This window comes from Sardina pilchardus, chromosome 5, assembly GCF_963854185.1.
Source record: "Sardina pilchardus chromosome 5, fSarPil1.1, whole genome shotgun sequence".
NCBI classification, from domain to species: domain Eukaryota; kingdom Metazoa; phylum Chordata; class Actinopteri; order Clupeiformes; family Clupeidae; genus Sardina; species Sardina pilchardus.
In genome coordinates this window covers 28884764-28908088 of record NC_084998.1, presented here as the reverse complement: position 1 = coordinate 28908088, position 23325 = coordinate 28884764, and the positions used below count along the sequence as shown (strand labels likewise).

The following is a 23325-nucleotide window of genomic DNA, read 5'->3' as shown; positions in this document are numbered from 1 at the left end:
CAGCTGCTCTTTTCTTCATTAATCGGCATAATCTCCCGATTCAGGCCTGTTAAAGCCGTTTGCTCCATTTTAATCTTAGTCACTGACTCTACTTCTAGAATCACACCTCTTAACCTGGCTGTGATGTCACTAGAGCGCTACGTTGCCATTTGCTTTCCTTTGCGTCACGGTGAATTTGCCACCATTAAGAAAACCTACGTGGCCATTGCTGCTCTTTGGGTCTTTGGGCTGGTGAATCCTGTGATTGATTCACTTTACACCTCCGTGACTGACCCTGTTTTTTTTACTGAGCAAGTGTTATGTGGCACTCACGGGTTGCTCATTAGTGCACCATGGCAGGAGTTGCTCTACCAGTGTCTCAACGGCCTCTACTACGTGGCTGCAACACTTACCATCATCTACAGCTATGTTTGTGTCATGATTGTGGCTCGGTCTGTCTCCAGTGATGAGAATTCTGCTAGGAAGGCGCACAGGACTCTTCTGCTGCACCTGATTCAGCTGCTGCTCAGCCTGAACGCACTGCTCTTTGGCAACATCATTGACTTCCTGGTCCAGACCCTGAGCTACGAGGTCCGCTATGACGTGCGCTACAGTATCTTCCTTCTGTTCATCCTGGTGCCCAGGTGTCTGAGTCCCCTCATCTATGGCTTCAGAGACAAGGCACTTCGCCACTTCTTTATGCGCTTTTTCAAATGTGGCCTGTCTAGAGCCAAGATGACCGTACATATTCACTCACTGTATTAGCTGCCGTGCTTTAAGTCAAGGCCTGTAGTCGTCTATCAAGTATTCTATCTAGAGAAATATTAAACTATTTAATGTTTAAGTGACATACTAATAAATTATAAAAATATGTCCAATACCTCAGTTGTATTTAAAGGTGTGGTTGTATTGTGTTGGCTATGATTAATGTTGGCAAATTTAACTCAACCATTGTACTTGGTCTACCCTGTCTGTAAGGGTAAACATGATCGGAAATTGGAAGTGGAACATTTAAGAAAAAGTAATTATTCTAAGCATTGTCTCATGTATTTACAGTATGTCATGCTGCAATTACAAACATCTAGAGGCAGAAAGTTGTAGTCCTTTTATTTGTAAACTTGAGAGGGTGCTCTCAATCGGCTTGACTTGCCAACTGTAGCTTCAAAGGATGCTATTTTTCACATAATGATAGGAAGCAAAGACACAGAAAAAAACAGTATACGGTTTAAACAGCATATATACACCGCATGCACTGATGCTGTCTTAAACTGGATTCGATCTTGCCATAAATACTCTACCAGTCCTATTTATTCAGCACATTATCTCCCTGAGCTACTCCAACTCTCCGTACCACATTGTCAAATCACCTATCAATTGAACACGTAAGCAACACCGTGGCAACATTTTGTCTTGCATTAGGTGACACAACGGTTACATTGCCCTTATAACTCCTTGTCCGAGCGACAAGTAGCCTATGCTACTTGGTTTTAAAAGTCAAATGCTCTCTAACACAGACATTCGAAAATAAAGAGCGTTTCTTGACTCGAAAAATCCAAACGTTTCACTGACTGCTGGTCAGGCTGGTCTATCGCATACATTGTGGAAGTATTGCTGGCCTCAAAATATATCAATTTAAAATTTGTTCGATTGGCAAGGATCGAATCCACGTGTAGACTAGTGTAAAATCATAACAAGAAGCATTAACGTGCTGCGCCACAGGGTAAATGCTAAATTGCGTGTTGAGAAATAAAGTATTTTTTTTAAAAATCGATCAAATCCATGTTTACCTGTCAGCAATATTGTAGTCAATGCCCTATACGCCTAGGCTACTTACTATGTTTTGACTCTTAATTGTGCGCAAAGCACGCCAGACCTACTGTACCTGTTGCAGTGCATTTCAATGCCTGTGTTTCATGAACTAAATTCTTAAAAGGATGGCCTAGGCTGTACAAAAGGATACAAAATTAGGCAACACATTTTTATGTCAGCCTATTTATTTGCTGGCGTTCATGGGCCTCTGCTACTAACCGAGGTGGCCACAGCCTAATCACAGCAGTTAGTGAAACTTTTGTAACATTCCAATGATTCCGAAGCTGATTAGTTTAAAAGGCAAACTAAGCTAAAGAATCTTGCATACCGGTAGTTCTGCTTTAATTGAGATTTGGGATGTTCAGAAACAAAATATGTTGGGTAGTGTGGTAATCATTATGTGCAATACAAACAAAACTTGAGGTATTTTGTCATAATTACATTTTTATTATTTATTCATTTAGCTGACCCTATCATCCAGAGTAACTTAAATACATCAGTTTAAACAGGGCCAGTCATAATATGCAAGACATTGATAATGTTTATCATAATATAAGCAAGTATCTGATTGATAGGAATAGAAAGTATTGGTACAAGTGTCACCTTTTTTTGACTATGTCTAAAGAATGAGTCATAATAACTCCAACCGAGCAATGCTGTAATTTATTATTTGAGTGTATAAAACAATCTGATGCCCTGGTTTAGTGAACGTCTAGTGAGTGAACCTTGGGCTTGGCTCTAGACAGGCCACATTTAAAGAAGTGCATAAAGAAGTGGCGAAGTGTCTCATCTCTCAGGCCGTAGATGAGGGGACTCAGACATCTGGGCACCAGGATGAACAGAAGGAAGGTGCTGTAGCGTAGGTCTCTATAAACCTCATAGGTCAGGATCTGTGCCAGGAAGCCAATGATGTTGCCAAAGAGCAGTGTGTTCAGGCTGAGCAGCAGCTGAATCAGGTGCAGCAGAAGAGTCCTGTGCGCCTTCCTAGCAGAATTCTCATCACTGGAGACAGACCGAGCCACAATCATGACGCAAACATAGCTGTAGATGATGGTAAGTGTTGTAGCCACGTAGTAGAGGCCGTTGAGACACTGGTAGAGCAACTCCCGCCATGGTGCAGTAACAAACATAAAATCAGTACCACATAACACCTGCCCAGTGAAGAACATAGGGTCAGTCACAGAAGTGTAAAGTGAATCAATCACAGGGTTCAGCAGCCCAAAGACCCAAAGAGCAGCAATGGCCACGTAGGTTTTCTTAACGGTGGCAAATTCACCGTGACGCAGAGGAAAGCAAATGGCAACGTAGCGCTCCAGTGACATCACGGCCAGGTTAAGTGGTGCGATTCTGGAAGTAGAGTCGGTGACTAAGATTAAAATGGAGCAAACGGCTTTAACAGGCCTGCAACAGAATGAGATTAATACGATTATTGACGAAAAGAGCAGCTGAATGGAATCATTACACAGCATGTGAGCAAAGAGGATGTAGCGAGAGGTCTCTCTCAAAGCAGGCTTGCTCAACAGCGTGACAAACATAACAGTGTTGATGTAGACAAAAACTAAAGACATCAGCACCGTCACAGTAAATTTGGACACTGACCGAGCAATCGACGCTTGCTGAAACACCTTTGTGGAGTTGTTTGTGAGAGCCATAACCTAGTTGCACATAGGCTATAAGAAATGCAATTATACACAGGCAAAGCACTGCTATTCAGCATCTGTGAAAGAGATGCATATGCAAATAGAGAAAGCTTAACCCTCCACAGAAGTTTGTCTTCTCAACAGTGATACTCTTTACATAAAGCTTACACTTCCACAGAGGATTTCACCTCAGCATACAATGGTGTTAAAACATATGAAACAGAAAACATATGCAAATAGATCACTAACAAGCCTAAAAAAAGCCCATCACATTAAAGTTCCATATAGGCATATTATGTCTCCCGAGATCTTGTGACCATGTGCGTAGTAGAGTAGAGATGGACAGACCATCCACAACAGGGTTAGCCTCTGCACTTTTTATAGAGGAGTCGAGCTGATTTCACCCTCAACATGACTTCTTGCAGACGCGGTGGGAGTTACCACCGTGACATCATGTCACATGTCCTTAAAATATCGTGGGCGTCCGCGTCGGCCTTTCCTTGGCGCGGTTGCTTTTTCAGCGACTGCACAAGCTGAAACCCACCCCAATGACGTCAGTTCATAGTCGTGATAGGGCCGTTTGGAAGGAATCTCCCCGTGACGAGTATGACAGGTGTCTCGTTCTGCCTCCTTACCAAAGACTCTAGAGCGGACCAAGATGGATCAGTCCATATATTAGGAACAGCACTGTAGCCAGCGTCTGGGGCGACGCTGGGGCTTATCCCTGTGATCCATCTTGCTCTGTTCTAGAATCTTTGCTCCTTACGTTAGAATGTGCTAAAATGAACAGAAATCGAAGGGATACCTTCTTATTTGTGATTTCTGGAACAGCGGTAGGCTAGCCTACTGAAAACGTGAGGATATTCTGCTATTTTTAGGCTGTTTGTTAAATAAATACACACAGAAAACACTTGATATTTAATTAATGTGCTACAATGCAGGCCTGTTAACTGTATGACAACAGTGGTTTATTTAAACCACATCAATTTATTTCGTCAGTCATCATGCTCATTTTAATGAATAAAAATGAAAGTTATACTATATTTAATACAAAATTAAATATAGTATAACTATTATTCAATTAAACGTTTATGTGTAATGCTGTTTGAGGTTATTTTACTCTCTTTTTTGTATCTGGTTGCCTTAAATGCCCCGACAGTATTCAATTGTATAACTGCTAATTTGATACTGTATGAGTCCACATTATTTTGGTTCCTACTGAAAGTTGACACTTAACTCAAACTCATAACATCTTCAAATAGGTTGAAAAAAAATGAATAACGTAGAAAAACTGAGGACTGTGTTAACAGAGGCCATGATCGTGACTGGGGCATATGAAATCTGGATTGCAACTCTTCACACTTTACATGTTCAAGCAATGGTTGCCATGTTTTAATAAAGCTGATAGCCACAAACGGACAACAAATGGTTTAATGGTCGCATCCCATGCATGTCCCCAAGTTTCACAAAGGTCAGGCTTTCCTAAAAGCACCACATCAAAAACACACGCAGGCCTTGTTGCTGTCTAGCAAGGCCTTAGTGTGTAATCCCAATGCTGTATTGTGTCACCCAGCTCTTCTGTTGTATGATGGACAGCTGAAACGCCCCAGGAGTCAGGTGGCATAGTTCATCACACCTGGCTGGTCCCTGTTGTCACCTTTAGTGTTCCATTAATAATGCATCACCCCACCACATAATCACCCCCCTCTGAGCCTCTACTGCACAGAGCAGCCCAACCATCTGACAACAGTGACCAGAATAGACCCAGGACAAACACACCTGTACGCTCAACCTTGCTCTGGAGTGAAGGAGTGTTTTGCAGCAGGAGGATCTCCTGGTATTTGCAGCTCCTGAATCATTAATGATCATCGCTGTCTGTCTCATTTGCTGACTCAGGCATTTGGGCTTGTGCGCGCGTGCATACACACACACACACACACACACACACACACACACACACACACACACACCAACACACACACACACACACACACACACACACACACACACACACACACACACCAACACACACACATCAATATGCTGTGTGATGTTAGTCTAGTTAAGGAGATTGCCACCAAGGGACTAATGAAATATCTGGCAAGACATCAGCAATATGGGCCTCCAGCATACTCTGAACGTGATATCAGAACTGATACGGTTGCATCTGCAATGGTGGTGGGCCTACTGTACCCAGCCAACTCTGGGCATGTCCTCAGGCCTGATGCAACTACGAGTGCATATGGCTGAATATCCGCAGTGAATGTCATATGACAGGGCATTGCTGCTGAGCTGAACATAGATTAGGGTGACCAGACGTCTTTTTGAAGATAAAACTGATACATATTTCAATCAGTCATACTGATTTTCATGATAGTCAAACTGAAAATGTCCCCATTTCCCCCACATGGTCATTCTTAGTTTCCCATCCAGGTTGTTCTGAGGTCAGGGGAGGTCCATTTGTCTATCCAACTCTTCCTAGGCCACAGGGTAAACAGCTACACTTACAGGTTAATCTAAAAAGACATTACCATACATGTTTATCAAATGTCATACATGATTATCAAATGTTTACAATTTCATTTTTATTTTCTCATAAATAAAAAAATAAAAGTGTAAATTAGACACCATCAGCAAGATGAACACACACAGAGCGAGACACACAGAGCGAGAGTGAGGGAGAGAGAGATACAGTACTCCATACACCATCAAATCCTACATACTGTAGGCTGGAGATCTGTATGCAAGCTGTAAGTTGGCCTAACATGTGTGTAAGTGGCCATGACTTGGCTAATATTGAAGTAGAATTACATTACATAAAACCAGTTGATGCTATGTAAAATCTTGCCATAACATAGACTATGACATGAGTTCAGATAGTGTATTTAGTGAAATCCGATTATTTAGAAGGAATACATATATTTGCACATTAAAAAATAGTGTCTGTCACTGAATATAACATTCATTCTGGTCACGTTCATACTCTAGAGCTTGCTAACTAAGGTCAACAAAGCCTGTGCTTGTTCATTCTCTGATATCTAGAGCTTGCCATTGCAGCCTGCTGGTGTGAACATTTGAAGCCCCAAACATGCTAGTGTACAGCAACATACTGAAGTCAGCCACCTCACACTGACCCAGATCTGTGAGGTTCACTATAACGTGTGCTACATCATCCTTCTGGCACTGTCCTGAGCTGTGAGGTTCACTATAACGTGTGCTACATCATCCTTCTGGCACTGTCCTGAGCTGTGAGGTTCACTAATAACGTGCTCTACACTATCTTTCTAGCCCTGAGTCTGAGTTACATCACTATATGCACTGCACCATCATCTTAGTGGCAATGTTTACTTTGACCTGCTTTGAGCTACGAGGTTTATGTTATGCTACAGAACCTTCCTTCTGGTTGTCCTGGTGCCCAGGTGTCTGAGTCCCCTCATCTACGGCCTGGAATTTATGTTTGCCCCATAGTAAACACTTTCCCTAAACCAGGGCCTTAGATTGTTTCATACACTCAAATCATAAGTATAACATTGCTCGGTTGGATTAATTATTTTTATTCATTCTTTAGACATGCCCAGGTGTCCCCTCATCTATGGCGATGGAGAGACAAGGCACTTTGCCACTTCTTTACGCACTTCTTCAAAATATGGCCTGTCTAGAACCAAGCTGCTTCACTGACTGACTACATTCATTGAAATGCTTTACAGTAGGATAAGGCCTATTGACAGAATTTCAGTGCTGAATCTTGGCTGAGTTTTGGAATTCTGATTTGACATTATTTAGAGAATGTTTTCTGCATTAGATAAAATAATATGGCTGCCACTTAATATGAATGTTAATTCTGGTTTGGCAATAAACAAGCAGCCTCGACGCACCACAGAAGTGTTATCTGGAAATTAGTGGTGAGGTGTACAAAGACAGTGGTGTGTGTGTGTGTGTGTGTGTGTGTGTGTGTGTGTGTGTGTTTGTGTTGATGTTCATGGGGGGAGGGGGGGTGACGTGATACTCATGAAATCATCTCTACTGCAGTTTATAAAATGGCACAAAGGTCAGCTTTGTTATTGATGGTGTGGCCATCTACCTACAGTACACAGTGCCAAACCCCACACGCAATCTCACAGCACACAGACATACAGTACATGACTTTAATGTGAAGATATCATGTCGTGGGATGTAAGTCAGAAACCTGTTGATCATGCTTGCTTATTTTTCTCTAAATGCAATGTACATGTATCATTGTGATGTCTGTTTGAGATGAGAAACCTCTGTGAATGTGCAAGCTTTATGTATCTCTGAACACTGTGGACTGTTATACCGACTGTCACTCAGCTCACAGAGTAGCGAGTAGCAGAGCTAAGTTATAGCCTGTGGCTGTATGTGTGTTTTTGTGTGTGTGTGTGTGTGTGTGTGTGTGTGTGTGTGTGTGTGTGCTCTCTTTCTAGCCTAAGTTGTGGCTGTCCAACTCCACAGAGGAGCTTCAGCGGGTGATGAACGCACAGACGGCTCGAATCCAGTTCGCCGTGATCGTGTCCTTCGTCTTCATCTACATCAACACGGTCATGTTCGTCACGCTGTACAGCAAGCCCCTGCTGAGGGACACCCCACGCTACGTGCTCTTTGCCAACATGATCTTCACCGACTCCATCCAGCTGGTCTCCTCTTCGGTTTTGAACATCATCATCTTCCTCTTCACCAGCCCCGGCCCGAAAGTCGCCTGCTCCTTCCTGATGTTGGTGGCGGCCTCCACCACCAGGAACGCGCCCCTCAACCTGGCCGTGATGTCGCTGGAGCGCTACGCCGCCATCTGCTTTCCGCTGCGCCACAAGGAGCTCGCCACCGTCAAGAGAACGTACGTGGCCATCGCTGCCATTTGGTTCTTAGGGTTTGTGAACTCTGTGATCGATTCGGTGTACACCTCCGTGACTGACCCTGTTTTTTTCACCGAGCAGATTATATGTGATCGTCAGAGTATCATCACGACCCCGTGGCAGAGGTCGTTCGACCAGGCTATAGACGCCGTCTACTACATATCTGTGACGCTTACCATCTTCTACAGTTACATTCGCATCATGGCTGTCGCTCGGTCTCTGTCGAGCAACGCCAAGTCTGCAGGAAAGGCGCGCAGGACGCTTCTGCTTCACCTGGTCCAGCTGCTCCCCTGCCTGAACACGCTGGCGTACGGCTACATAATCAGCTTCATCGCCGCAACCCTGAGCCTGAGCGCCTTCTTGGAGGCGCGCTATGTCATCTACCTGCTGTTCATCCTGATTCCCAGGTGTTTGAGTCCCCTCGTCTACGGCCTGAGGGATGACACTCTCCGCGGCTTGTACGTGTACTATTTCAAATGTGGCCTGTGTGGATCCAAGCCTAAAGTGAACATTCACTCATAGCATTTATTCCACAGACCTGTAATTAAGAAATCATGGTTCTCTGCAGTGCACCAGCTGCTGAAATCATCAGAGTTAATGAATAGGGCACTCACTCGCTGGGTTATGGAGGTGAGGCTTACGAGAAAACAGGCCATTTGCCCTTTGTTCAAATGCAAATATGCCTTGGACATTATCTAACACAATCCAAGTCCAAATCCTTCTTCATGTGACATCAGTCATGTTCCTCACCAGAGATGAAATGTGTTGTGTTTATCTGAGCACTGGGCCTTTAGCAAGACTTTCAGGCCCGCAGGGCAAAGGGAGATCTGTTATATTAATCTACCTGGACTCATCAAATACACCAGTGCTTCTCAATTAGGGAGAGACACGAGGCCTATATGCAGCTGCAGAAATATAATTGATTAGTCACAAACTGTATAACTGGTAAATGATAACATATGTCCAGACACATGCATTTCACTCCCAGAGACGTATAATGTAGACCACCATCAGTAGTTTGGAAATAGGCCTCTAGGTTGTAGAGGTGATGCCTATGGGAGAACATGCTACAGTACAGAATCTGCCTACGATGAAATGTAATAAATGCTTTGAAGGGTATCTAGAACAATGCAAGTCTTGAACATGTGAGAACAGTTATTTGACATTGTCTGAGCTAATGGAGACCTGTTATATCCGTCTGTCAAATGTAATCAATGCCTTAGAGGTTTGTCTGAGCACTGAATCTGTAGCAAAGCATTCAGCTCGGCCTGCCTCTATTATACTCTAGTGCTGCTCAATCAGGGAGGCCTATGTGCGGCTTCAGCAATATGCTTAGTAGGGCTGCTCGATTATGGTAAAATAATTATCATGTTTATTTTCTTCAATATTGAGATCACGATTATTCAACATATTCAAAATGTAATTTTTTATAAATGTGAAATTGAATTTGAAATATAATCCAACAGGAAAAAAATACATGTAAAAAGATAATGCACACGACAACTCAAGACAAAAGGAGAGCATTGTTATGAAACTGAATGTATCGAAGTAATCATCATAATGTCGATTATGTTATTTTCATAATTGTTTGAAGTCATAATCACGATTATTCAATTCATTTGATTAATTGCACAGCCCTAATGCTTAGTTAGTTTATTTCACTCAGTGCCTCATAATGGAACTTTGTAGGCCCTTGATAAGTTCCACACAGCCACATATTATAGCAGTCTTCTACACTGCACACAATGTTTACTAAGCTGATTAGAGTTCCAAGTCAAATAAAAGGCAGCAGAACAATGCTGAAAAAAACAGCTGTGTTTGTGTTTTGTTCATACTGTAGTTCATAGGATGATAACACCCATCTATTGGGCCATTCTGCCTGCTTAATGCTAGTACAGTCTTGCAGTGAAGGTGAATTTTTTTTATTGTTTATTTATTTAGTTATTTATTGTTCAGGGGCCATGCAGCTCAGCTCTAGGTTGGGTGAACCCTGCCGGACCTGCCGGCGAATTTGGATTTAACCCGGCAGCTCAGGCTGGACACCTGCACATCCATCTTCCTGTTCACAACCTTTGAGTTCAATCACAAACTAGCTTATCCAAAAGACGCACCCGGATTGTTGGTCTGATTGGTTAAAAGACTATCAAAGCGTACGGAGTCATTTGAACTATGCCCATTGATCACGCAGTTGAAATAAAACGCAGACTCCCCAGACTAATGTTCAATCTTAAAAGATTGAGCTTAGTATGATGATAGCCAGACTAGCTCAGGGCCCGTATTCACAAAGCATTTTATCTAACCACTAAGAGTACTCCTAAATCGCGAGAAAAAGAGATTGTACAGTAGCTAGTTTTCCCTTAAAAGTTGTTCACAAAGCCTCTCAGACCTACTTTTAGTAAGGAGAAAGGACAACTCCTAGGAATGATGGCAAAATTAAAACCTCCCCTATGCTGACGAGTTGAGTGACAGGTGTCAGGTCTTAGCATGTGCTACAGTATGTCGGACTGTGAAGTATGGAAGATGATGAATAAATATAGGCATAGCCTAAATTAATAAAGAGGAGGCTAGCAAACTCTTTATTCCTTTTTTTTAGCCTATGCAAACCTGGCCAATAGCGCCTTTCAGTTACCCAGGGTTGCCACTTGACAAACAAAGGGATGAGTGGGGATTGGGAGTCAGAGGCCAAAGGCCTCAGAGAGCAGGTGTGTGGTGAGGTGTTGTTTGAACTGGTCTGGGGAGGGGCAGTGCGTAAATGGAGGTGTAGCTTGTTCCAAAGACTCAAGCAAGCGGCAAAACAATCAAATATACACCAATTATGTAAGGAAATATATTTGTATTCATGTATTTTGACGAGTAGATAGACAAAATTCCAGGTCCATATTCCATGTCTTTGCCCCCAAAATGATCAAATTATTAATGATAAAAAAAATTCCCCAACTTTCCATGTCAGGAAGAACCCTGCAATAAAATAAAACACCAACACTTCTCACTGGGTACAATATAAAGGGAAGGTGGGATTTTGGAAGGTTATTTTTCTGCTTATAAATGGAAATTGGAAATATGATGAAGCCGTCTTTGTAACTGAAATATATAATTGAACAGTGGCAGAGTTTATGTTCAAATGGTTCAATCAAGCCCGTAGTGGGCAGCAATGGGGAAAACAGTGTCAAATCATGAATGACAAGAGAACAAGAAGTCCGCACACCAGATAATGCTCCTCAGTTTTTTTAATGGCAAATCACGGGCCCTAGCCCTTCATCAGACATGGGCACAGAAACATTACACGTGGTGATTGGCCATAAAAAAAAAAACTAAGGAGCATTTGGGCTAGGGCCAGAAACGTTACACGTGGTGATTTGCCATTAAAAAAAACTGAGGAGCATTTTCTGGTGTGCGGACTTCTGATTCTCTTAACATTTGCTTGTCTGTCCAGCACCCAGTTTTTTTGGATGTGCATGAGGTACGAATGAATGGTTAACGTACACAATATGAAAGAATCCATGATTCTTTCAACAGCTGAAAATAGCTAGACCCGCAGAGAAGGCCTAGCAGGCCCTAACAGCCTGCCAGAGTAAACACAACAATATATGGTATTAACATTTGATTTTTAATTTGTGTCAATAGAACAACTTACAGGGTCTGCTAGATCGTATGGCTGTTATACAGTGTATTTCCTTTGACTGATATTTAGACCCCTTTTTTCTTCTCTTACTATATTTTTATCATTATTTGGCATACTGTATCATATTTTACTCTTTAATGGTTGTTCTTTGTTATCATATTGTATGATTGTGAATTGCTATAAAAGTGCTTAAAGCTCAGTCAAAATTCTCTGAATAAACAATGGTTAGCAACGCCACAAACTATTGATAACTGGTCAGCTGCCATATCTTTTTTTTTATTGAAACACTTGATGTGTCTCTGAAGTCATGATATGTAGCCTATGTTTTTTTTTTTTTTTTTTTTTTAAACTTGTATCTCAGCCAGCATTGTTTTTGTTTTCAGCTACGTCTTACATTATGCATTGCTGTTTGCTGTTTGGTGTGTAATTTATTTTGTTTTGTTTATGCAAAAGCAATATATTCAAAAAAAAAAAAAAGCAATGGTTGATGATGAATTAAATACCACTGACATTATGGAACATGTACAGAAAACATGATTTGCTGTGTACATTCCCATTCAACATACATAATGTTTAATTGATTCATCTTCAAATGAATAGCAAAGCTGAACATATTCACACTTTGGACATAGATGCTGGCAGGCCTGCTGCACTGCACTTGAAAGTAGGTTGGCCCAAGCTCTCAAATTACATTACAAACATACAACAAATTACGTATGGGAGACGAGGGGAGGGGGGGGGGTGTTCATATGGCTTACTCAGCTCCAGTTCTCCTCATAAAGGAGAGCTCTTCAGGTCTGACCACTGAAGTGTAACCAAACACCCATGTCCTCAAACAGAAGACTGCTGTTTACGATTACGAATCCCATTGCTCTTCTTCTTTGTTACATGACTTGTTCTCATAGAGCTTTAATTGCACTGCATTGTTTTACATTGGACAATGTGTTTTCAAGCTTTGAAAAAGGGCTTATATGCTTAATTGTTGTTTTTTTGTAAATGTGTGTCTTGTAAACTGGTTTTACAGGTTATGTCTATTACAGGTAATGTGTAGAACAGTGAAAAGCATGATTGCTTATTGTGTTCCTTTGTCATTTGGCACCACACGCTCTGCATGTGAACTGTAATGTGATCTCACATCGGAAATCTCAGAGCGAGCTCCTGCATTTCACCGAAGAGTTAATTGGCGCGTGAGAGTGAGGGCCTCCCTTGCTCTGGGCTCTCTCTGTTCTCTAGCGTGAAGGTTTTTAGTTTCCAAACTCTTTTAGCTCTTTTGTGTTCCTGTGTTCTCCAGCACGTATATGTTTTTAGTCTCTAAGCTCTTTTAGCTCCGATGTGTTCCTGTATTCTCTAGCACGTATAGGTTTTTAGTCTCTGAACTCTGTTAGCTCTGTTGTGGTCCTGTGTTTTCTAACTCGTAGGTTTTTAGTCTCTGAACTCTGTTAGCTCTGTTGTGGTCCTGTCGTGTTTGGGTTTTGTTATGCCATGGCCCTGAATAACTCAGGGAAGGACGATCTGATCGCTCATCAGCAGATGTTCCAGGTGCAGGTGACTGCCGAGGGACCGCTGACCAAACTGTTGGTGGCCATCTTCATGTCCAGCCTCTTCATCTACATCAACACCGTCATGTTCATGACGCTGCGGAGCAAGAGCGTGTTCAGAGAGACCCCTCGCTACATCCTTTTTGCTCACATGCTCTGCAACGACTCCATCCAGCTGCTCTTCTCCTCTCTGATGTATGTCATTTCCCTGATGTATGTGCAACTGGCTAAAGCAGTGTGCTCCATTCTAATACTGGTCACGGCCTCGACCTCACGAAACGCTCCCATAAACCTGGCCGTGATGTCGCTCGAGCGCTATGTGGCTATTTGCTTTCCCCTGCGTCACAGCGAGATCGCCACCAAGACGAGAACCGGCCTGGCGATCTCGGTCATTTGGTTCTTCGGGGCAGTGAACCCGGTCATCGATGTTCTCTATACCTCAGCCACCGATCCCACTTTCTTCAGCGAGCGCATGTTCTGTACAAGGGAGAGAATATTCATAGCGCCATGGCAACGGGAACTGTTTGAGGGCCTCAACGCCTTCTATTTTGTTGCCGTGACGGCGACCATCGTCTTCACCTACATCAGCGTGATGCTTGCGGCTCGCTCTGCCTCCAGCGATAAAGAGTCGGCTAAGAAAGCGCACCGGACGCTCCTGCTGCACCTCATGCAGCTGGGCCTGTGCCTGAACACGCTGGTGTTCGGCAGCATAGAGAGGCTCCTGGCCATGACCAGCAGCAGCCGTCTGTTCATGGACCTGCGCTACGTGAACTTCCTCTTTGTTCTCATTCTGCCTCGGTGCCTGAGCCCCGTCATCTACGGCCTGAGAGACGACAGCGTCAGGCCCCTCTTCCTCTTCTATTTACAGTGTGGCACACGTAAAGTCAAGCCTAATGTCAATGTACACTGACGAGCCTACATATATACATACACACATACATACATATATGCATACAGTACATACATACATACATGGGTTTATTCTGGGAGTGTATAGTGTTGTCTAGTACCTACCATGAAACATACTTTTGAATCTATGTACAATTGACTGCTGGGGACATAATTAGATATGTGCTTGTGGTGGTGGCATAGATGAGGAACAGTGAACAGGTTATGTCAGAATTGTACTTTGCTCCCACAGTAGATACTTTTCAGCCACCACGTTTCTGCTTTTATTATTGTTCACGTTTTTATTTTATTGTTCATAAAGAATCATGTAATACTGTACATCTCATCAGTTAAAATGTGAATAATTCAACTGCAGGTCAATACCACCAGTACCCACTAGAAGGCAACACAAGGCAAAACATTTTCCTTAATTTACATTCTGTATAGCCAGCTATTAGTGCATCTAGTATATCAGCTTGTGGAGAGACTAAATGTTATACCATAAAAAAAAAAATAGAATTAAGTTAAGTGTTCAATTATCACAATAATCAGTTCCAGTGTTCCTCACAGAACAATTTTATTTTATTGGATGCAATGACACAATAGATCAGTTTTTGAAACTAAAATGTTATGTACTGTAGGAGTCAGCCCAGCTTTAAGCTCCAAAGCGAGGAGCTTATTTTGTGGTCCTCAACAGATAATTGTCATCTATCCATTTCCGCTCACAAAAGTCTTTGATTTTGAAGAGGGAAACAAAGAGAGAAATGTAATCAAATAAACTGTGTAGAGTCCCCACTTCCACAATAATCTTTTTGTACTTCTGGTACAAACACACTTTTTTTGAGCACATGCCAATGATGCAGCCGTGGCTTACTGGTTAAGGCTTCGAGCTTGTAACAGGGTTGTGGTTCAATCCCCGACCAGTCCACGGCTGAAGTGCCCTTGAGCAAGGCACCTAACCCCTCACTGCTCCCCGAGTGTCGCTGTTGGACAGGCGGCTCACTGCTCTGGTTTAGTGTGTGCTTCACCTCACTGTGTGATGTGTATGTGTTCACTAATTCACGAATTGGGGTAAATGCAGAGACCGAATTTCCGAAATGGGATCAAAAAAGTATACAGTATATACTTATACAAAGTTTCTGGTACAACATCACTATGTTGTACTACTACAAAGATATGTAATATTTCAGTGGAATAAGTTAAATAAAAAGAGAAAAATATGCATTTACAACTGAATAGCATATAGTATAGTGTTGGGGGACAACTTCACATGGCGTCAACAGACCAAATTTGCCGTGCTTCCTTCAATCTACCAGGCAACTAAAGCCTATACCTTACACTGACAAGATTTGGGAAAGATTCTTGAAAGATTGTAGTCTTTTGAGTAAAGCTAGAATGAGGGGCATTAGTTAAAAGACTACAATCTTTCAAGAATCTTTCCCAAGTCTTGTCAGTGTAAGGTAGGCTTTACTTGCAGGCTACTGCTACTGCTGTGTCAACTTTTCAGTGCCTCACTTCATGAATACAGACCCTATTTATCATTATGCTATTTGTCAGATGCCTTTGTCCAAAGCGACATACAAAAAAAAAAAAAAAAAACCTATACAATAATCAATTTAACAGTGAACACATTCAAAAAGAGTACTAATCAACTCATTCCCCTAACATGGAACCACTGATGAAATAAAATCTTGAATTTGACTTAGTGTTTATAGTGTTTTATAGACCGTAGTGGCAGTTGGGAATGTACTATTGTAGAAGTTTGGTTCCATTCCGGGCATTATTAGTGGGGTAATTTACATGTTGGTTCAATTACGACCAGCACTTAGCTAATTCGACCAATGTTTGACCAAGGGAAAAAACTTCTGGGGGTGGACTTATTTTAAGTAGCCTATATCATAGTAACAGCACCAACATCTTTTATTTTATTTGGACTTCAAAGAGACTTTGACTTTCATGGCAAATTGAACAAACCAGTGAGGAATATTTTGAAACCCAGAAATGTTCTAAAACTACGCCTCCTGCCAGGAAAACAACATTCTTGATGCTTGATTGAAATATGGCGGAACACAGGGGGTGGTTGATGTTCACTTTTGCAACAGAGGCAGACAAATTTTTCCTTGTGCCTTGTCATTATCATACATTTTAAGCACACTTTGACAGAATTTCCATCACTGTATATTGAGATGACAAAATTGTGTCAGCCTAGTGATGCAATTGCTGCTGCAATTGCCTCGTCTAATGCTAAATTTGATTTTACACTACTCCAAATGAGACCCACCTTTACTCCTTGGCCTTCCCTGCTTCCTAACTGTCCATCTCTCTCCTCTCTTCTTCACATTCAAGTGTCTTCTGTAGGCCTACTGTTGCTATTTATTTTGTTTAGGGCTGTCTATTTGTCTATTGTATTTCTGTACCTGTCTTGCTTATGCTCTCTGTGCCTGACTTTTATATTTAGCTTGTTCTGATTTGCTTTTATTCTCTATTTTAGCCATATCCTCTGTACAGCACTGGTCAGTGGAAACTGTTTTAAATGTGCTCTATTAATTAAATGTACTTACTTTACTTACTTACTTACTTACTTACACATTGTGTGCTTGACCTTGAGGCGCCTTTAAATAAAATGTATTATTATTATTATTATTACACCTCTGTGCACCACGTCTGTGACATCAGCTAGGAATCCTCAATAGGGAGGGACGGCAAGTGACGGCACACTAAGGCTGCGATTTTGCGCACCCTGACTTCATAACTGGTTATAAAAAGAGTTGCAAACAGCAACACAAACTCAGTGGGGGGGACGTCTCTTTCCTTTTCTTTTCACTGTTTGACTGTTATTGACTGATCTACTGAGTTTAATACTTTTGACTTCTGAACATATCTCTTCAACTTTGCATTTAATCGATCACTTCTGTATGCTGTCATCATATTGTATGTTGTGTATGCTCTATGTGTTTGTTTATAGATAATGGCAAACAATAATCAAACCAGTGAAGGCACTTTACTGTTTTTTCAGCAAAGTTTTGAAGGTATGAATGAGGAGCGACTTATTCAAATTGTAGTGGCTATTCTCATGTCCCTGCTTTTCATCTGCATCAACAGCATTATGTTTCACACTCTCTTGAGTAAGCCTGTGTTTAGAGAGCTGCCTCGCTACATCCTCTTTGCCCACATGCTCTGCAATGACACAGTTCAGTTGATTCTGTCTCCCATGTTTTTTATGTTAGTTTTATATTGGCAGAGGATCCCCAAGACTATTTGTTCAATTTTAATTTTCTTGGCAGCAACTACTTTAAATATTGCTCCTTTAAACCTTGGTGTGATGTCTCTTGAGCGCTATGTGGCTATTTGTTTCCCTTTGCATCATAGTGAGATGGCCACACAGAGAGCGACGAGTATTTCAATTCTCATTATCTGGCTCCTAGGTAGCATAAATGCTGTGATAGATATTTTATATGCACTGATCGTGGATCCATCATCTTTTAAAGGTGATATGTTCTGTGCTCGAGAAATGTTCATTTTTTCAAAGTGGCAAAACAATTTGTATCAAGGGCTTAGTGGATTTTTCTTTGTGGCGGCAACAGGCATTATATTGTTCACATACGTCAGTGTTATACTTGCAGCTCGATCTGCCTCAGCGGAAAAAGAATCTGCAAAGAAAGCTTGGAGGACAGTCCTACTGCACCTTGGTCAGTTAGTGCTTTGTATAAACAGCCTGTTGTTTGGAACCTTTGAGAGAGCCCTTGTGATGATGTCCAGCAGCCGTCGTATGTTCACAAATCTCCGTGTTGTGAATTTTTTATTTGTTCTCATTCTGCCTCGATGTCTGAGCCCCCTAATCTATGGCCTGAGAGACGATCTTGTCCGGCCGTTATTCCTCTACTATGTCCGGTGCGGAACGCAAAAGATCAAGCCTTCTGTAACTGCCCACTGAAAGACTGAGCGTTGGGCAGGATTAGGCATTCTTCAGTCAGCAACCGGAGCCATAACAGAAGAGGACATGATGAAGTCGACATGAAGTGATTGAATTTGAATGAAACTTGTAACATGTTTGTATCATATTTCAACAAAAAAAATATGTTGTTATTCTTCTGGCTTGCATTTGCAAAACAAAACAGAATGGGTTTTAAAAAATGAAAATTTGAATGGGTCTTTATTGACTATCAATTCCAGCCTGGCTATATCACCATCTTTTGAGATTGAACATTAGTCTGGGGACTCTGCACTGTATCTCTGCACAAGAGGCATAATCAATGGGTATTCAAATGACACTGTACACATTTGGATAATCCGTCAACTAATCAGACCAACGACCCAGGTGCACCTGTTGAATGCACCAGTTTGTGATTGGTTCCAGCAATCATGGACAGGAAGCAGGAGAGATAAATGTGCAGGTTTCCAGCCTGAGTAACAGGGCAAAATCCAATCGCCGGCAGATCCGATAGGGTTTACCCAGTCTATATAAATTCATGAAATCCTGATAATTTTTTGAAGTACTGTAGTTCTATGCCCGTTGCTGTGAAAGTGGAAATAAAAAGAACATTCATGTAAATTAATTAATTCTAGATGCCAACATGAATCTTCAATACTGTAATACACCATGTTGTGTTCCTTTATTAGTGAATTATTCAGAGAACATAATATCCAAACAAAGTTAGAATCTTGGCAAATACAATCTGTAACTGAAATATCCCCAAGGCAATCAACAGTGCATCAAATCAGTGATCAACGTAAATTGGAACCTCATGAATTGTAATTTAAAAAAGGCTGACAGAAGACATAGGTTTGTGGTTGTACACAATGTGGTTGACATCTGATCCTAACCTTCCGTTGACCCAGCCCAGAAACCATCTGTCTTGTTACAAATACCATGGTTACCAGCATACATCCCTGGCTCATGGGCCCTGGATTGCAGGCATTAAACTGTTTTATCCTCCTGTCTGATACTGGCTACGTAAGGGATAATGTACAGAATACTGGTCATTATCGGGAACACACACAAATAATGCAAAAGGAGAACATTTAAAAAGGTAACCAGGGGACATTATGCACAGGCAATTATAAACAATGCATCTCCAGATGCCCAGGTGGCACTCTGGCAGGTGTCCTATTCAGAATGGGCTTGTATAGGCCAGGTAAATCATTTCTACTAACAATAGCCTTAACCTTTCCTGAGACGCAAAGCAAGATCAGCTGGTCATTCAGATGTGAAAACCTCCTGTAAGGTTGATGAATATGGATCGGAATGCAACATTTGTTTGAAATGCCCAACTACACACAGGACTGAGAGAGCAGATAAGTCACCTCATACATTAAACTGAGGCCCATTTCTGACACAACACTTTAGCCTCCTAGATCAACTTCTAACAAGTCTAAGTGACCTCCTTTAGCAGTAAAAAAGCAGACTTATTACTGTAATGGAGATGGACTGTCATCTAGCAACACAACTCAGCTCACATGCAGAGAGCTCACCAATCCCGGAAAACCGTAAGTCAGAAAACTCCCACAAGAACACTGGAACCAACGACCTCACCAGCCCAGCCTTGGATGCACCGGACACTTGATAGGAGGCAAGTGAGAAACATGAGCATGGATCAAGAGGAGACGGTGGGACGGAACTGAATCCGGTCCCTCAATCTCTTAGACACCAGTGTGGCCACTTTTGCTATCATTACAGTATATTGGAATCGTGTGCCTGTTGAAGGATGGCTTCTTTTATTGCTTAGGAGAATCAATTGAGGCCCCATGTTCTAAGACTTATAGACCCTTATAAGACGATTTGATACATATCTATGCATGATTCAGTGTGATTCGATCTGATTCGATGTGATACGATACGATACGATACGATAATATAAGATGTAACAGGGCCCCAATACAGTTCTCAATTAATCTCATTTCATTTTACCCCCACTAGGAATGTGTGTGTACGCCAGACATGAAGTTGCCCTAGAGGACCGCACATTCTCACGTTCAAGTCAGTCTACGTACATCAGAACGTGAGCGTGAGAGGTGGGGGATGCAGCCTTTTTGTGCATATGCAAGCTTTGGACACAAATCCCGAGAAATCCCTCTTACAGGTCAGTGTTAAGGTCAAACCTACTAACTAACTAACTGATGACACCAGGGGGTCAGGATTTGCCGATTAGCAAGGCACTTCCTCGTCGCCATTTTCCAGAAATACATCATGTCCGGTACCATTCTCCTCATGCTGATTGGTGGCTGTTCCACTCTCAACTCATGCACGAGCTTATGTGGGCACGAGCTCTCCTTCTGTACCTTACGTCAGTCAGTAACATGGCTCTTAATTGGCTAAATAAAACGGCACCGGAAACAAGCCCCTTGAAACGCCATGTTGAGGCCTGAAAAAATCGGTCAATTTTGGCAATGTTCACTAGCCTAGCATTCCCATTGAAATGCATGGGGGCGGGACTTGTTCACTTTCTCCAGTTCTTATAATACCTCCATGGATGACAAAATTAAATGTAAACAGGAAGTGAAAAGAGGGAAACAGGAAGTGACAAGGAAGCACATGGAACACAAAAACTACACGTGGAATAATTACACAGGACTACTACAAAAAGTCAGAAAACAGTTAAACTAGGAACATAAAAAAAAAAAAACTGACACCACTACTAACTCACAACTCCAGTCTTTCTATGGAATGGTCCTCCCATCAAGATGATCAGGTGACTGTTAATGACGTTTCAGGAGTTACAGCAAGTGAGCTTCAATTTTACCTACACTGACATCATTACTGGGTTTAAAAAGAGCTGGAAACAGCAACACAAACTCAGTGGAGGGAGGTCTCTTTTCTTTCCACTGTTTGACTGCTATTGACTGAGTTACAGAGGCTGTATGTTTTATACGTTTTACTTTTGTACATGTTTCTTCAACTGTGCATTACATTGATTTCTGCTGTATGCTGCCAGCTTCTTTTATGTTGTGTATGCTGTATGTGTCATTTATAGGTAATGGCAAACAATAATCAAACCAGTGAAGGCACTTTACTCTTTTTTAATGCAATATTTGAAGGTATAAATCAAGAGAGACTTATTCAAATTGTTGTGTGCATTGTCATGTCCCTGCTGTTCACCGGCATCAATAGTATCATGTTTCACATTCTCTTGAGTAAGCCTGTGTTTAGAGAGCTGCCTCGCTATATCCTCTTTGCCCACATGCTCTGTAATGACACAGTTCAGTTGATTCTGTCTCCCATGTTTTTTATGTTAGTTTTATATTGGCAGAGGATCCCCAAGACTGTTTGTTCAATTTTAATTTTCTTGGCAGCAACCACGTTAAATATTGCTCCTTTAAACCTTGGTGTGATGTCTCTTGAGCGCTATGTGGCTATTTGTTTCCCTTTGCATCATAGTGAGATGGCCTCACAGAGAATGACGGGTATTTCAATTCTCATTATCTGGCTCCTAGGTAGCATAAATGCTGTGATAGATATTTTATATGCACTGATCGTGGATCCATCATCTTTTAAAAGTAATATGTTCTGTGCTCGAGAAATGTTTATTTTTTCACAGTGGCAAAACGATTTGTATCAAGGGCTTAGTGGATTTTTCTTTGTGGCGGCAACAGGCATTATATTGTTCACATACGTCAGTGTTATACGTGCAGCTCGATCTGCTTCAGCAGATAAAGAATCTGCTAAGAAAGCTTGGAGGACAGTCCTACTGCACCTTGGTCAGTTAGCTCTTTGTCTAAACAGCCTGTTGTATGGGACATTTGAAAGAGCCCTTATAATGGTAAGCAGCCGTAGTCTGTTCATAAATCTCCGTGTTGCGAACTTTCTCTTTGTTCTCATTCTGCCTCGGTGCCTGAGCCCCCTGATCTACGGCCTGAGAGACGATGCTGTTCGGCCCTTATTCCTCTACTATGTCAGATGTGGAACCCAAAAGGCCAAACCTTCTGTAACTGAACACTGAGAGACTGAGCTGAGTTGGGATTGCATAAAGTACATTCTATCATCAGATGGAGCCAAAACAATATTAAGAGGACTTGTTAAAATTGTCATGAAGTTATTGCAATTAAATGAAACCTGTAAATGATTTCTAACGAGTGACACATTTTGTTAAATTGTTTCTCTGAATTATCTGTGATGTAGTAAGGTACTAGCCTAGAAATCTAGACGCACCCTAGCGGGCAAAAATATTTTTGCCTAGCGGGATGGTCTAGGGTCGCACCGTTGAGGCCAAGCCTGCGCTAGGCCCCAGGCCAGCCTAGCCAATCAGAACACTCTATCTGTGTATGGAATCCTTGAGCCCGCCTTAGCTCACCTTCGGCTTCCAATATTGACACCAGGGGGCTGGACCATGCGTCCTCGTTCGACGAGTTGGTTGTAAGACCGCGTTGCACAACCATAGAGAAAAACAAAAGATGGATGAGGCTAACGAAGCGCGCTCGTTTGAATCGACTTTGGAAGAGTTAGACTTGGGCTTTTCTTTGAAGGTTGAGCAGAAAGAAGCACTCAAGTCATTCGTTTTAAAGAAGGATGTATTTGCCGTTTTGCAGACCGGCTACGATTGGTCACAAATGCTGGCCTATTACGTACAGAGGCAGTTTGAAAGACAGCTGTTCATCCCACCCACAGGCTTCAGCTCTGTGAATGGTCTGACCCCAGACTATACATTTCTTGCCAGGCTAGTAAAGTACTGTATCTACCTTAACCTGTCAAAGCAAATGTGATAATGCATTAACACAATCTAACTCCTAAAACGGCGACTAGGCTATGATATTATCCACAAGAAAGCGCTGTACTTACAGTTGAGATACTTCATTTCTATTCTCTATTGACATGGGACTTGTATTTTGACACTAAAGTGAGTTATAACATCAACGTTAAGGTACAGTGTTGCTCAACAAGCTGTTAACTGGTCTAATAACATTAGGTGATACGATTAGTTAGTGAAGCTACGATTTGTCAATGAATTCAGTGAATTTCCAGCAAACACTAACTTTACTTCACTTAT

At 41.9% G+C, this 23325-nt stretch overlaps 5 protein-coding genes across 5 annotated transcripts; 4 read left to right on the top strand and 1 right to left on the bottom strand.

The window, feature by feature from the left end:
- Window positions 1-2489: 2489 nt before the first annotated feature.
- Window positions 2490-3440, bottom strand: LOC134080885 (odorant receptor 131-2-like). The gene is made up of 2 exons (XM_062537497.1): window positions 3388-3440; window positions 2490-3189 (listed from the first exon to the last, which is right to left on the bottom strand). The coding sequence occupies exons 1-2, from the start codon at window positions 3438-3440 to the stop codon at window positions 2490-2492; spliced, it is 753 nt and encodes a 250-aa protein (XP_062393481.1).
- A 4475-nt stretch (window positions 3441-7915) lies between these two features.
- LOC134080884 (odorant receptor 131-2-like) lies at window positions 7916-8818 on the top strand. The gene has a single exon (XM_062537496.1). It carries the CDS (start codon window positions 7916-7918, stop codon window positions 8816-8818), a length of 903 nt encoding a protein of 300 aa, XP_062393480.1.
- Window positions 8819-13400: 4582 nt separating this feature from the next.
- Window positions 13401-14366, top strand: LOC134080883 (odorant receptor 131-2-like). The gene has a single exon (XM_062537495.1). It carries the CDS (start codon window positions 13401-13403, stop codon window positions 14364-14366), a length of 966 nt encoding a protein of 321 aa, XP_062393479.1.
- A 3009-nt stretch (window positions 14367-17375) lies between these two features.
- On the top strand, window positions 17376-18278 carry LOC134080882 (odorant receptor 131-2-like). The gene has a single exon (XM_062537494.1). The coding sequence runs from the start codon at window positions 17376-17378 to the stop codon at window positions 18276-18278; it is 903 nt and encodes a 300-aa protein (XP_062393478.1).
- A 3040-nt stretch (window positions 18279-21318) lies between these two features.
- Window positions 21319-22281, top strand: LOC134080881 (odorant receptor 131-2-like). Its single transcript, XM_062537493.1, has one exon. It carries the CDS (start codon window positions 21319-21321, stop codon window positions 22279-22281), a length of 963 nt encoding a protein of 320 aa, XP_062393477.1.
- The last annotated feature ends 1044 nt before the right edge of the window (window positions 22282-23325 follow it).

Excerpts from the sequence above, each read along its gene's own strand:
- LOC134080883 (XM_062537495.1), top strand. The coding sequence starts at position 13,401 with ATGGCCCTGAATAACTCAGGGAAGGACGATCTGATCGCTCATCAGCAG.
- LOC134080881 (XM_062537493.1), top strand. The coding sequence starts at position 21,319 with ATGGCAAACAATAATCAAACCAGTGAAGGCACTTTACTCTTTTTTAAT.
- LOC134080885 (XM_062537497.1), bottom strand. The coding sequence starts at position 3,440 with ATGGCTCTCACAAACAACTCCACAAAGGTGTTTCAGCAAGCGTCGATT. Across the intron at positions 3,190-3,387 it reads CAGCAAGCGTCGATTGCTCG|GCCTGTTAAAGCCGTTTGCT; the intron begins GTCAGTGTCCAA and ends ATTCTGTTGCAG.
- LOC134080882 (XM_062537494.1), top strand. The coding sequence starts at position 17,376 with ATGAATGAGGAGCGACTTATTCAAATTGTAGTGGCTATTCTCATGTCC.
- LOC134080884 (XM_062537496.1), top strand. The coding sequence starts at position 7,916 with ATGAACGCACAGACGGCTCGAATCCAGTTCGCCGTGATCGTGTCCTTC.